The following is a 14371-nucleotide window of genomic DNA, read 5'->3' on the forward strand; positions in this document are numbered from 1 at the left end:
TATTATATTCATCTATTAGAAGGTATGCTATTTTAAAAGCCAAATTATATACAGATTGGTTACTCTTTGTTGAGTTTGCAGTTCAAGTGGATTCAGTTTCCCTTGGGTCCTGCTCTCCAGTTTTCATTATTTACTAAAAACAAGGAGACTTTGCCCAATATAGTGAAGAGTTTCATTACAGAATGTGCAGCAACTACAATGGACTTCCTCCTCTGGGTGAGAATGAATTTTCCCTCCATAGTGTCTGGTTTTCAGGTGGAAAGTGCATGGCCACTTGTTGGGAATGTTGTAGACAGGAGGGATTTTGAGACAGGGTTGGACTAGGTGACTTTATTAATTCCTTTTAATTCTGCTGTTCTGTGACTAAAAAAATTAATTTTCCATTTCAAGTACTTAATAAGTATTTGTCATTTTAAAATGTAATTCTGTCTTGAATATATAAAGAAATGATTGTCAAATGCTTTGTTTAGTTACATAAACAGTATCAGAAATTCACGTTTTCCTTCAGCCCTTTCCTCTCAAATCATTCTTTGTCTATCATCCTTCACCAATTGGAATTTTGTTCACTCCCAAATGGCATGTACTTTGGAAATGAATAATAGTTCATAGAGACACTACTGTGGACAATTTTCCAAATTCACAGATAATTTTTAATAACATTTGTAAGGTAAAAATGTTCCCCTTTCACTGATTAATACCCCTTTGACATTTTTTCCTTAATTAAGATCATCTGACATTTGGCAATAGGATCATGATTTAAAACTCTCTGGGGCCGTGGCCGTTAATGGGGATGAAATAATATAAGAGTGTTAATTTTTTTTTTTTACAACAGTCTACGAATGACAATGTCAACACAGACCATGTTGACTGTACCCAATCAAATACTTGTTAAGTGGAGATTTTGCCCCTTTATCTTATTAAGTAAATTATATGGTTTGGGTTTGTTTTTTTTTTTTTTAATGGAAACCTTTGGTGTGGAGATGTAAAACAGCAATTTCTTGGCTCTCCAGCGTGACATAGTTGAGAGCCGAGATTAGAGAAACCCTGTCGAGTCGCTAATACTCGAGGGCATCCCCAACTAGAGAAGTATGTGAATTTAGGCATGGGAGGAAGGAAGGATCTGTTTTAAATTTAGTGTAGGGTCACTGCATCTTAATGATAGATTAAACAAGGGAGGGGGCAGCATGAATAGGGCTGTGCCTTGCAGAGCACTAATACCACAAGCCTATGGTTTGCACTGGTTATTTCATGTCCTTTCCCATATGTTTTTGAATAGAGCAGGTTATGGCAGGGATGAGCTAAGGAATAGCTTTGTTAGTGAACAAATAGGAGTAATTTTTATAACAGGAGACTTGAGTGTGTCGGTTTTGAAGGCTCCCTCGTTTCCACCAGAATAGAGCCCTTGGTCATTCATAGCCCAGGCTTTGCTCCCTGATTGCTCCCAGAATGTGCCACCACTAGGGCGGAGAGATGGGATTTCTGGTCACGGTCTCTAATTCTTCTCCATAAAGATTTATGGAGTCCCGACTCTTGTGTGAGACTTTGCATTATGGATGCAAAGAGAAATGTGACCGTTCCTATTCTCTGGGCACTTAGAACCAGGAGGGGAACAGAAGGAACTGTGACATAAAAGTAAAGGGGTGGCCAGATCAAAGCCCCTTGGGATGCCTTTGGTTGAATCTTCAATGTCTTTTGGGGGCTGGAAGTAAAAAAAAAAATTACTGCTCATGGTTGCTAGATGCCTTAGGTCAGTTGTTTTACACTGCTCTAGCTTCTCCATGACCCTGGGCAGCATGCAACAGCAGGCAAAATGGCCACTGGGCCTGAAGTCCAGATCTGTTCTAGGCCAGGCCCTGGGAAAGTAATTTCCTTTCTAGCTTAAGATTCCCCATGTGTAAAATGGGCGTGATAATCCCGGTTCTACCTATCTCAGGGGGCATTTTGAAGAAAGCATGTGTAATGAAGTCACCCAATAAAGTAATGGACAAACATTTGTTGCTTACTGTGTGCTAGATGGGCATTGTACCAAGCCCTAAGGCTCCAGACAGAAAGAAGAGGGAGCTGCTCCCTTCCAGGAGCCGAGAGCTATACAAATAGGCCTATACCAGATGTATAGGAATAGCTGGCATTTCTATAGCCATGTGAGGTTTACAAAGTGCTTTTCACACCATCTCCTGAGAAGCTTATTGCTGCTGCTGCTCTCTCTCATGCTTGGCATATAGTAAGTGCTTAATAAATTTTCATTCATTCATTCACATATTTGTGTTCCATCCACTGCTCTTAGTTTTGCCAAATCTTCTCCATCTCCTTGTTCTTTCTCCTCCTCTCTTGCCACCCTTTCCTTACTACCCAAAGCAGAAACCCTACTGTGCGTGGTTTAGCTTTTTCATATGCCCTAACCAGTAGGATGGCCTCTCCTGGCCCACTGCTTCCCAAAGACCTCGGCCCTGCTTCCCTCCATTCACCCTTTGCTCTCCAGCCTAGGCAGCTGCTGTGATGCTGAGCCCTTCTTTTGTGGAGATATTTGTGGATCACAGCCACTCTACTGCTGCTCTGAACCAAGGGCCCTTTCCAGCTTTCTTTCTCTCTTCTATGTAGCTCTTTCCCCTAGAAAATAAAAATTCCTTGAGGTACTTGGGTTTGCCCATAATAATTGCTCAATAAACATTTTTTCATTCATTCTCCTCAATGCAGTAAATATCTATTGTATACGTCTTTGTATAGAAACATGAGATGTGCAAATTTAGAGCCATTTCCACTCCACATGTTCACGTGGACTATTTGTTCTTGACCTGTGGTAGAGCCTTCAGAGCTCATACTGGGCTGATCAACCATAGCGGGACACACTGTACCTTAACTCCAATTTAGTGACATCATTTTGGCCCAACCAACCAACCAGGTCCTGTTTGGATCCAAAAAGGAAAATCGTTCCCATCTTTAAAGAACTTACATTCCAGTGGGGGAGCAAAACGTGCACAGAAAAGTGATTTAAAAAAAAAAAAAAGATGCAGAAGATATATAGAGTCCATCTAAAGTGATTTGGGAAAGATGTGTAGATGAGCTTGCACTACTGAAGGGATCCTTAGGATTCGAGGGGAGAGTATGTTCTCCACTGGGGACGTCTCTAGCCTAGGGCCAGAATCCAGAGAAAGCTTCTTACTGCCTGAAGTGAGGAGGGAGGATGTCTGTGAACTGGAGCATGCCTGGGTATAGAGGGAGCCTGGACTAGAACTAACCCCCCACCCTGACACACACACTCACTCTCTCTCTCTCTCTCTCTCTCTCTCTCCCTGCCCCCCCCATTTCCTCCCTCCCTCCCTCCCTCCAGGTTTTCTGCTCCCTACCCCACATTGTCTTGCCTTGTTCTCTGATCCCAATCACGACTCTTATATCAGTTTCAAAATAAAGATGGGGGTGGTGAGGAGGACAATCAACTGGGAAAAGCTGCTAAGTCTATGGAAAAAAAGCCCCTCCCCCAGGTGCCGTACCACAGAGTGTTTTAATTTGTCCTCTTGCTTTTAGTCGGACTTGTTTTCCTCTGAGCATGTTCATCTCTGGGTACCTCATATGCCAACAGGCATTTGACACTAAGACCTCTCTCTTTTCCTGAGAAGTCAATAGTGCTGGTTGAAAAAATAACAATCACTGTTTGCTCTGGCAAATGGGGCTATTTGACAGCACTTTCAGAAGAGCGTTTTCTTGCTAATTGACAGCTTGGACCAGCCTCTCATCTCCAATGGCAATCGAACTGTTGTGCAGAGGGCCATCTGCTCCCATGGCAAGAGCACAAGCTCTGGACCACTCGGACAGGTCACTCCTTGTACCTTGTTCGGCAGGAGTTACAGTTCAGCATGCCTGCCCAGTGGGTCAAAATGTTCTTGCTGAAAAGGCATCAGAGCAATCATCTGCAGAGCATGGTAGGCTGAGCAGTAGAGGGCAAATGATCCCATGCAACCCTCTGGAGTTGGGAAAACCCGAGGCCCAAGGGAAAGAAGAGACCCATGGGCTAAGTCAAGACAAGCATTTATTTAGCACTTACTATATCTGAAGCCCTGTGCTTGGTGCTGGGGACACCCAGAGAAGGAAAAATAATTCCTGCCCTCAGGGAACTCACTCTCTCTAATAAGGGAGACTAAAAGCAAAGACTAAGTATTTATGAGATACAAGGTAAATTGGAAGTGGGGCAACTAGGTGGTACAGTGGATAGAGTGCTAGGCCCGGAATTGAGGACCTAAGGTCAAATCAGACTTAGCTGCGCGACCCTGGGCAAGTCACTTCACCCTGTTTGCATCAGTTTCCAAATTTGTAAAAATGAGCCGGAGGAGGAAATAACAAACCTTTCCAGTATCTTTGCCAAGAAACCTCAAATGGAGTCATGAAGAGTCAGACACAACTAATTGCCAAAAAACAAATTGGAAGTAATCTCAGAGGAAGAGGCACTATTCAGTCCAGAGAGGGCTGGGATGAATGAAGGAAGCCAGCAGGTACAGGTACAGTGTGCATTCCCTGCAAGGTGGATATTGCTTGTGAAGGTAAGGAAATGGGAGGTCTAGGGTTGTGGGTAAGGAACAGCAGGAAGGCCGGGGTTCTAGATTATAGCGCACATGGAGGGCATTTATGGGGTCAGACGAAATCCAGTGCACTGAGACTTGAACCCAAGTCTCCTGCCTCATGGTCAGGGATTCTTTCACCAACAACCTGCTTGTATTTCAGGCTGTCACAAAATTCTTTTAAACTATTGCCATAAAAGTATTTTAAACATATTTTTTAGACTTTTCTAATTATTCCTTCTGTGACTCTTGGCCTTTGCTTTAGCTAGTCTTATTTCTAGGCAATGTCATGTAGCATACTGGGTGTCAGGAGACCTGGGTTCAAGTTTTGGCTCTGTAGAATCTGAAACAATTCACCTTCCTTCACTTACTGATCCTCAGCTTGTCCCATCTCTAAAGTGGGGAGAATTATGTTTGCTAGCATTTTTTTCTAGCAGGGACATCTTTCTCCCTAGAGGTGATTATAGAGTAATCAATTCCCTTGTTTTACACTGAGTAGGGCAATTGAGAGTCTTTTCTTGGAACCAATAGGATAATAGTTTGCTTCTGTGGTATATCAGTGATGTAGTGGAAAGAAGACTGGTAAGAGCCAGAGTGTAGCCAGAGAGAACCCAAGTCCTGTCCCCAAAGAGCCATAATACGTGTACCAAATAATGAAGCAACACAAATAACATAGAGCATGTGAAGTGACTGAAGAGAAGGACAAACATGTTCTTCAGAGGCCAGGATGGAGGCCATTTTCTGGGGTGAATCATCAGAAGGGCTTTGGAGGAGGGTTTTGCCATTGAGATGCACTTAGAGGGACTGGGAGGGATTCAGCTGTTGCAGGGGGCAGGGCTGAATGTAATTCCAGATCTGAGGCTCAGTCTGTTCTCTTTATGCTTTTAACTTCCAGGAGAATATTAATGCACAAATTCAGGAAGCATATGAAATTTCTTTAGCATAGGGAACTCTTTCCAACTCCCTGAAAACATTGCCAACTTCTTGTTGACAGAGACTTTTTAAAAAATGTTCATCTTTGTCTCCCCAGTGCCTAGCACTGTGCCTGACCCATAAAAGGCTCTTAATAAATGGTTATGAACTGATTTACGTTGGACCAATGTGCTGATTGCTTAGTAGATAAATCCTAGAGGCACCTAGGGGTTAAATGGCTTGTCCAGGGTCACACTGCGTATCACTACTAAGTGTCATGGGACATCTTGAATCCATCCCATGCCCAGTACGTACTGTGCCAGGCTGCCTTTGGTTTCAAGGGATTCTGCTTGTTTTTATCCTCAAAACCTGGGACCATGTTCAACATAGTTTCATGTAGAGTGCCAACAGAATTCAGGGGTTCCTGTGGAAGAACCATTGGCATTCCCATTCAGAATAATCAATTAGAAGTGGGGTGCAGTGCCTGGATTTGGGAATCAAAAGCCCAGATGCCTACTAGTGAGTTGAATGCTTTTTGTTTATCTTTTTTTTTTCCTCTTCCAGTTTTGCCATTTCCAAAATGGAAATAATAATCTTTATGTATCTTTATGTGAGTTAAGACTCACAGGGGGGTTGTGAGGAAAATGCTTTGTAAATATATCACCTTGGGAGAAATGGGTGTTAGTGCTGGTGTTTGAAAATGGGGTTTACACTGGGGTTAATCCCTGGCTCAAGATTAAATGAGATGATTTATTCGTTGGTGCTTCAGTGAATTTCTGTGGTCAGAATATTCATTCACCATGCAGGTGATGAGCCTTCCTGCAGGTAGTCCTGTCTTCAGGTGACACGTTTGCAGTCCATCATTCTGGCTGTCCTCTAAGTCTTCCTGGATGGGTTAGGGCTTGCCAGAGTTTGTGCTTCTATTTGGAGGAAAGAGCCGGGTAGTTTTGCAGTTTCTAGCCATGGGTGACTAGCAGAATGGTGGTGCCAATAACAGATGAGTCTTTCATAAGATCAGTTTAGGTTTGAAAATCCTGGAGATCCAGATGAACATCTAGGTGACAGGTGACCAACATCCTTGGATGGGTGGGACCTCTCTCTAGATCCAAATGACTCCTCCAGTTATTTTGAAGCCAGAAAAATAGATGAACCTCCAAGGCTCAGACCTTAAGAGTTTATAGCATTGAAGGGCCAGTGAAGAAAAGAAGGAAGGGGTTAGGAGAAAACTAGGAGGAGATCCAGTAGAACTAATATCACAGAAGAGCAAGATTTGAGAAGTTAGGGAATGTCTGATGGGATCAGCCATTCTGCCTGCTCAAGGAGGAGAAGGGCTGAAAATGTCATTGGATCGAACTGATAGGAAGCATCTTTGGAGAGGACAATCTCATTGGACTGATGAGAATTAGCTAGATTGTGAGAGATTCAAGACTGATCAGAAAATGAAGAATTGGAGATAGAATTGTACAGACCGCTTTTGAGGAGCTTGGTGGTCAGAGTGAGACCGGAACAGCACAGAACTAAGAGAGTGCATAGCAAAGTTAAGGGAAAAGTGTATTGTTTGGAAGATGGGACTCCATCCATTTAAGTGCCCCCCGCCCCACCCCTGCCTTGGATATTCAAGAGAAAATTATGGCTCCTTCACATTGACCCTAGTCCAGACACTAGTGAATTGTAAGTCCAGTTGCGTTCCCCTATAGTAAAAATAGTTTGAGTCTATGGTTTGTTGAATACCTTTTCTTCTCTCTCTCTCTCTCTCTCTCTCTCTCTCTCTCTCTCTCTCTCTCTCTCTCTCTCTCTCCCTCCCTCCCTCCCTCCCTCCAATTGGGGTTAAGTGACTTGCCTAGGGTCACACAGCAAGTAAGTGTTAAGTGTCTGAGGCTGAATTTGAACTCAGGTCCTTCTGACTCCAGGGCTGGTGCTCCATCCACTGCACCACCCAGCTGCCCCCTGAATACCTTTTCATATTACATTTGCCTTAGCTGCTCTCTGGAGATCTCCACTAGACTCTATTCATGATCGGATCCATGGGAAGTGAAACCCGCTTTGGACATTGGCGCACTAGGGTTCAAAATTGGCTTGGGGAGAGTGACAACACTGTCCTTGGCACTAGCATGGTAATATTCAATTGCATCTCCAAGTTGTTGTCTGCAGGCAAAACACTAGCAATATCAAACTTGTTACCTTGAAATGACATCTTCTTTATTTGCTGGGAAGAGATTGGTTTAGATTTCCCCCCCCCTTCCCTCCCCTCAATTTATCACTGATCGTGTAGGTCCATACATCTATCATGAGTTTGCTAAATAACATTTGATTATAGATGCCACATTCATATTTCTCTTATCCCCAATAGTTACATTTTTTGTTGTTGCAAAGAACTGTTTTAGGAGAGTTTTAACTGGCAGTTTAGGATAGCCAGTGCCATGGGCCACTATGGCTTAGTATGCTCAGGAAAAAGAAGAAACGTTCTCCCAGTCAGGTGAGAAGTGTTTGAGAAGTATCCTGAATCTCAAGTCCTTGGCTTTGTTCTTTCCTCTTAGCCTTTCATGGAGAACTTAGGGAACAGAGGCTAGCTGGAAACCAGGACCTGAACATAATGTGTGCTCTGAAGTTTTGTTTTTTGTTTTTTGTTTTTGTTTTTGTTTTTGTTTTTTTAAGTCTTAGGTGCTGTGCAGCAAGTCTTTTCCTTAGTATCAGCTGGGAGTCTTCCTCCATTCTTTAGCCCTATCAATTAGTCTGCAAATAATTAAACTCCTAGTCTGTGCAGAGCACTGTGCCACTCTAGTCTTCAGGTTTAGGTGTAATTCAATCAGAAAATCAATAATACATTTCCATCGCACTTTTTCTTGTATTTCTTTCACCCTAGTTTCTTTTCAATTTCTCTGGAATCAGGGAATGTCTGCGAGAGCGAAAAATGCTCTGATCAGATAGACTAATTCTCCTCATTTTACAAATGAAGGACACTGAGGCTGAGAGAGAAGAGATGAGCCCAAAGTCACACAGCTATTTAGGGCAAAGCCAGGGGCAGAACTCAAGTCTTCCAACTTTTATTCCAGCCAGTCATCATTCTGTAACGCAGTGCTTCTTTTTTTTGAGACTTTTCTTGCTGTGGTAGAAGGAGCATCAGCCTCTTGAGAAAAGTGCTTTGTAAAGTCTCTCATTTCTATGATCCAATTAAAATGTTATCTTATCTATACAGTTACGCGCTGAGAAATTCTGCTGAAATTTGTAGGAGTTTTCACTAAAGTATATAATGTTTTCTTTATAAAATCACATTTTAAAACTGAGCTATTTGTGGGAAATGAATATTTTTCTTATTGATAATAATAAAATTTATAACTGGTTTATAATGTATAAGTAATTAGGTAACCCATCTTTCCTGCAGTGTTGTTCTTAGTACAGAAAACACCATGAACATGAGGGTAATTTGAAGCTTGGTATCAAGATTAATTTTAATTTTTTTTTATGTTAGATAATTATAAGAACTAAGAAGCAAGTGTTTTTCCACTGAAAAACAATATTGGCACTAGAACAGGTCCAGGTAAATTCCGTTCTAAGTCCTCTAATTATATGTTTTGTTGGTCATGTACAACTATTTTAGCTAAAAGAGTTGGAAAGAAATTAAATTTTACCAGCAAAGCAACCTCTAGAAACCTGTCCTTTCATTTGGCATGTTTGACATGGAATAAATTCTCCAGCAGGACACTAACATTTAAATGAACGTTAATTTTATCCAAGTCATTATTAAACAACATTCAGACCTAATTGAAACATTTGCGGATTCTTGTATCCTGAGACCATGTCGATTTAGAGTTTAATGCAAGAACAGATTTGAAAAGACCACGGAGGGTGAGCATGATCCTAAGCCAGTGCTGATCAAAGAAAGCGTGTAAGACAAAAAGGCCCTTGGGAAACATTGCCCTGGGAAGTGGCACTTGTGCGTACAGAGAATTTTGTGCAAGTCTACAAAGATGAAATCCGTCCAGCAATGGCAGTCAAGCGTGCCAGCAGGCACCACCCCCAGCCTTCTAGGAGAGGCACCAAGTCCTTGATCAATTTCAACGATGACTTGAACATGATCTGCCCGCCCCATCATCTTCACAGCTGGGCTGTGTTCCTGCATTCTCTGTGAATGCTAATTTTTCCTGACCAGAATAATTTTTACCATTGCTTTGTGTGCCTTTTGGATTTTCTCTTCCCTGCAGAATTACAACTTTAAATGTTAATTAAATATAACAGTTAATAAAGATAATGGGGGGAGTTTGTAATGTCTCCATCAGTTCAGTGCTAACTGCATCTATCTTGAGTTTTTGTTATTTTAGCAGTTGAGTCTTTATCAGACTGATAAAAACATCTATATGTGAATACAGTATTGATAAGGGTAGATTTACTTGGAAAAACAAGTACATTTTCCTTAAAATAGTTGATCAAAGTTTGTGGTTAAGCAAAAAGACTCTTCTAGATGCATTTCAAAATACACTTGTAAATAGAACCCTTGTTATGGGTCTAACAAAACTGAGGCTTGATGGGTTTTGCAGGCTTCCCTCCCTGAAGGCCTTTCTGCCTGTGTGGAAGAACTTGCTGATTCTATGGCAGCTCACTTAACCCATGTCCTCCCAGGAAACAAAGCCACCACAATACTTGTGTGTTGGCTAAAATCACTTTAACTTTGATCATTTTGTTCTGCACATCAATTTGGCATTGCACTTTGTCCCAAATGAACACACTTAACGAGGACATACTTGCCTTTAAAAGCCGAGAGCAGCAGAGGAATGTTACTGAGTTGGGAGCGGTTCGAGAGGAGTTACTGTTCATTTCATAATGCCCCATCGTTGTGTTTTGGAATGAAATGGAATGTTAAGAATCCAAGCCCTTGGTGTTGTGTGTGTGTATCCATCCTCAGAGAGCAGCCTTTTCATCTCTATCCTGGTGTATGACCAATGTTTGGAGGAGAGATGCTTCCTGGTGTACATCAGCAACATGGCTGTGCAGTAGCACTCAAGAAGGATACTGCTCAGTGCCTTTAAAGCAAGGCTTCTTCATCCTGTTTGTGTCCCGTACCCCGTGGGAAGTTTGTCTGCTGAAGCCAGTGGGCCCCTTCTAAGAATCATATTTTTAGATATATAAAACAAAAGACACCAGATTACAAGGGAGCGTAATTATATTGACAGTCATCTCAATATAAAAGCAAAAACAAGGCCATGGAGCCCTGATAAGAAATGCTTCGTTAAAGGAAGGTTTTCTCTTGAAGCACGAAGTGACTTTACCTTTGCCATACTTAGCACCCCCTCAGTGTTATAAATGTTGGACCTTGCGTTTCTCTGATAGCTTACTAAGCACTTAGCATGGCAAATAGTGTCAGAGAGTCAACATTCGAAGAGATTAGCCTAGTTACATATGGTTGGGATACTGTAGGGTCAATAGTGACGAATGACAACTCCTAACCTCAGTGTGACTGAACTAAATATTAGCACATGGCAGGCTGGCCCCATGCTATGGAGCTCTGAAGAATAGCTGTTTGTTTGGAATTCAGTGGGGATCAAACCTTGTCCCAAGCTCTCCTGCTTTCCTTTTCCTGTTCTTCTTTCACAGGTGTATGTTGGAGATAAAAAAATAGATTGAGTTCCTTACTTTTTCCCCAGTGAACATATTTCCCTGTTTTGCTGGAAAGGTGACTTAGATGTGTTTACATATAATAAAAAGTAATGTGATACAAAATGCTGTAATTAGACAACATGATACCCAAGGCTTCTGCGTTTTAAAAACACGAATGAATATCCTTTGTTTTCTTCATTGAAATCTCATTGTGTAACACATTCTCTACTGAATTCCAACTCAGAAAGTAGGGAGCCCTCTTTCATTGTTGCCATAGGATAATGTCAGGCTTGTGTTTTTCCATCAGGAGAGTTGGTTGAAATGCTATCTTTGTTATTCTTGTAATTTATTAATTTATATTCACCTATTATCTACAAAGAAGGAAGCAGAAGTGGGATTGATGTGTACTGCTCAGGAAAGGGAAGAGTGTTTTAGATGACTGGATTTCTTGTCTGTTGATAAATCTTTTTCTTGTGCTCCCCCTCCCCTTTTAAAGGTAACAAGAGCAGATGTTTATTAAGCACCCACTGTGTTCCAAAGTACTATACTTATCAGGGGGTGAGAGGAAATGTAAAGTTTAGGTGAGACATGGATGGTTGGTTTTATTTTTTGTTTGTTTTTTGGTGAGGCAATTGAGGTTAAGTGACTTGCCCAGGGTCACACAGCTAGTAGGTGTTAAGTATCTGAGGCCGGATTTGAACTCAGGTCCTCCTGACTCCAGGGCCAGTGCTCTATCCACTGCACCACCTAGCTGCCCCCCAAAATGTTTATTTCATATAAAATGATAATTGCCTTGTATTTTTTAAATACTAGGTCTGAACATTATACTAAGAATAATGGTCAGGAAATGCTAGTGTATACTGTTTTGAAATTTGGGGCATTTTAAATTTGATAATGATCCATATCCTGTCTCTTCTTGTTTTGCTTCTTCTTTTTCTTTTTTTATTAATTTTGCGGGGCAGTGAGGGTTAAGTGACTTGCCCAGGGTCACACAGCTAGTAAGTGTCAAGTGTCTGAGGCCAAATTTGAACTCAGGTCCTCCTGAATCTAGGACTAGTGCTTTATCCACTGTGCCACCTAGCTGCCTGCTTCACTTTTTTGTTTTGTTTTTGGTGAGGCAATTGGGGTTAATTGACTTGCCCAAGGTCACACAGCCAGTAAGTGTTTAATGTCTGAGGATGGATTTGAACTCAGGTACTCCTGACTCCAGGGCCGGTGCTCTATCCACTGCGCCATCTAGCTGCCCCTGCCTGCTTCATTTTTATAGATTTTTTTTTTTCAAAATCTGTCTTAATCATCCAGGCGACTTTACTTCCATGTCACATTCTAAAGGCTAGTTGTATAATCAAAATTATTCCTCCTCAGGCTTTCTCTCCATCTTGACACTTTGAATTAAAATCTGCTTTGTAAAATGGTGGGCGGGGGGGGGGGAGAACCACAACCCTAAATCATTGTAAAAGTACCTCCGGGTGTCTGCCCCCTATTGAGTCTCGATATGCCACGACTGCAAGAGCACTGGGTACTAGATATGCGACCAAATCCTAGGTCTTCAGCTTCACACTCCAGGTGACCTGGGCAAGTTCCTTCCCTTCTCTATGTTTGTAAAGTGAAATGGTTGTTCTGGACACCTTCTTAGGTCCATTCCAGCTCTAGAACCTACAATCCTATTACTTAAACAAAGACCTAGAATTTCTGAAAAGAAAAATAAAACACAAAAAACTTGATGGCATCCATACACAGACGAACAATACTTCTTCCACCTTGGGCCTTCTATACTATTCCCCGGCAAGACCTCCAGGGATGGGAAACCCCACCCCTCTCATGATAACTCTCATTGAATTTGTGGACAGCTCTTATTGTTAGAGCAGCTTTTGACCATGGGACTCTCAGTTCATTTATAACAAGCGTGGACTAGGGGGCAGCTAGGTGGCGCAGTGGATAAAGCACTGGCCCTGGATTCAGGAGGACCTGAGTTCAAATTCAGCATTAGACACTTGACAGTTACTACCTGTGTGACCCTGGGCAAGTCATTTAACCCTCATTGCCCTATTAAAAAAAAAAAAAGAGTGGACTAGGCTTAGTGATCTACAGGAACCCTTTCAGCTCCAGAATGCTGTAAGACCAAAGAGCTACCTTCTCTGGTCTTCTTTCCATGGGGGATTAGAGTCCTGCTTTCTCATTTGTCTTCTTTTTTTTTTCTTTCTAACTTATCTTCCATTTTCTTAACTTGCAGTTTTCATGTAAGTGAAATAGTCGAAAATTCCTATCAAAATCCATCAATTCAGCAAGCATTCATTAAATATGTACTGTGCGTGCTCATGGCCAAGGGAAAGAGACAAAGTAAAACCATGTCCTTAACTTGGTAGTGCCTATTCTCATAGGAGAATGGTGTGAAAATAAAAAGAATGAATAGGAAAATGTTCTTAACCTGTATTGAAAACAGTGGGTTTTTTTTAATTTTTATTTTTTATTTTTTACAGGTTAAAAGGAATGTATATGACCTTACTAGTATCCCTGTTCGCCATCAGTTGTGGGAAGGCTGGCCACCTTCAGCCACAGATGACTCGGTAAGCAATGGCATGATTCAGCATGTGACCTTCTGGTCATTCTTTCTTCTACATGGTGACAGTTTTGTGACAATTGCCTTGAAGAATATGTTCCAGTCAAACTGTAAGAATGAAATGGTACCAGCTCTTTCTCTTATATAAAGCATTCCACACTCATGGGCTTCTCACATCTCTATAAAAGCACTTTTCTCCTAACAGTCCTGGAAGACAGGCAGTGCCTCTTCATTTCACAGAGCACCCTAGGGACTGCCCAAAGGTTATCTTATCCAGATGTATCGAACCTAAGCCAGGGCTTCCTCAACTTTTTCCACTTGCCACCTCTTTTTGCCCGAGAAATTTTATGTGCCCCCGAGTAGAGAGGTATATAAAATAGGTCTGCATAACTTTTTGCCGTTGCCAAATTTTTCACAACCCCCACAATTCGGTTATGTGACCCACAGTTTTGACCAATGAGAATCTGGATCACTAGTTGGCACCATAGTGCATAGAGCACAGGGACTGGAGTCAGGGAGACTCATCTTCCTGAGTTCAAATCTGGCCTCAGACACAGGAGCAGTGTGATCCTGGGCAAGTCCCTGCACCCTGTTTGCCTCAGTTTCCTTATCTGTAAGATGGATTGGAGAAGGAAATGGCAAACCCCTCCAGTATCTCTGCCAAGAAAATCCCAAATGGGGTCCTGAAGAGTCTGACATGGCTGAAACTGACTGAACAAGACAAGAATCCAGAGAGAGGTCAACTGGCAATCTTTCG

The 14371-nt window shown here is 41.9% G+C and overlaps 1 protein-coding gene across 2 annotated transcripts in view; it reads left to right on the plus strand.

The window, feature by feature from the left end:
* Positions 1-14371, plus strand: part of FAF1 (Fas associated factor 1) — a 427555-nt gene that overhangs the window by 229535 nt on the left and 183649 nt on the right. For both annotated transcript variants that reach the window (XM_044001590.1, XM_044001591.1), the window contains exon 8: positions 13535-13621. In XM_044001590.1, coding sequence (XP_043857525.1) covers positions 13535-13621 — 87 coding nt within the window. The remainder of the gene's footprint in view (positions 1-13534; positions 13622-14371) is intronic.

This window comes from Dromiciops gliroides, chromosome 4, assembly GCF_019393635.1.
Source record: "Dromiciops gliroides isolate mDroGli1 chromosome 4, mDroGli1.pri, whole genome shotgun sequence".
NCBI classification, from domain to species: domain Eukaryota; kingdom Metazoa; phylum Chordata; class Mammalia; order Microbiotheria; family Microbiotheriidae; genus Dromiciops; species Dromiciops gliroides.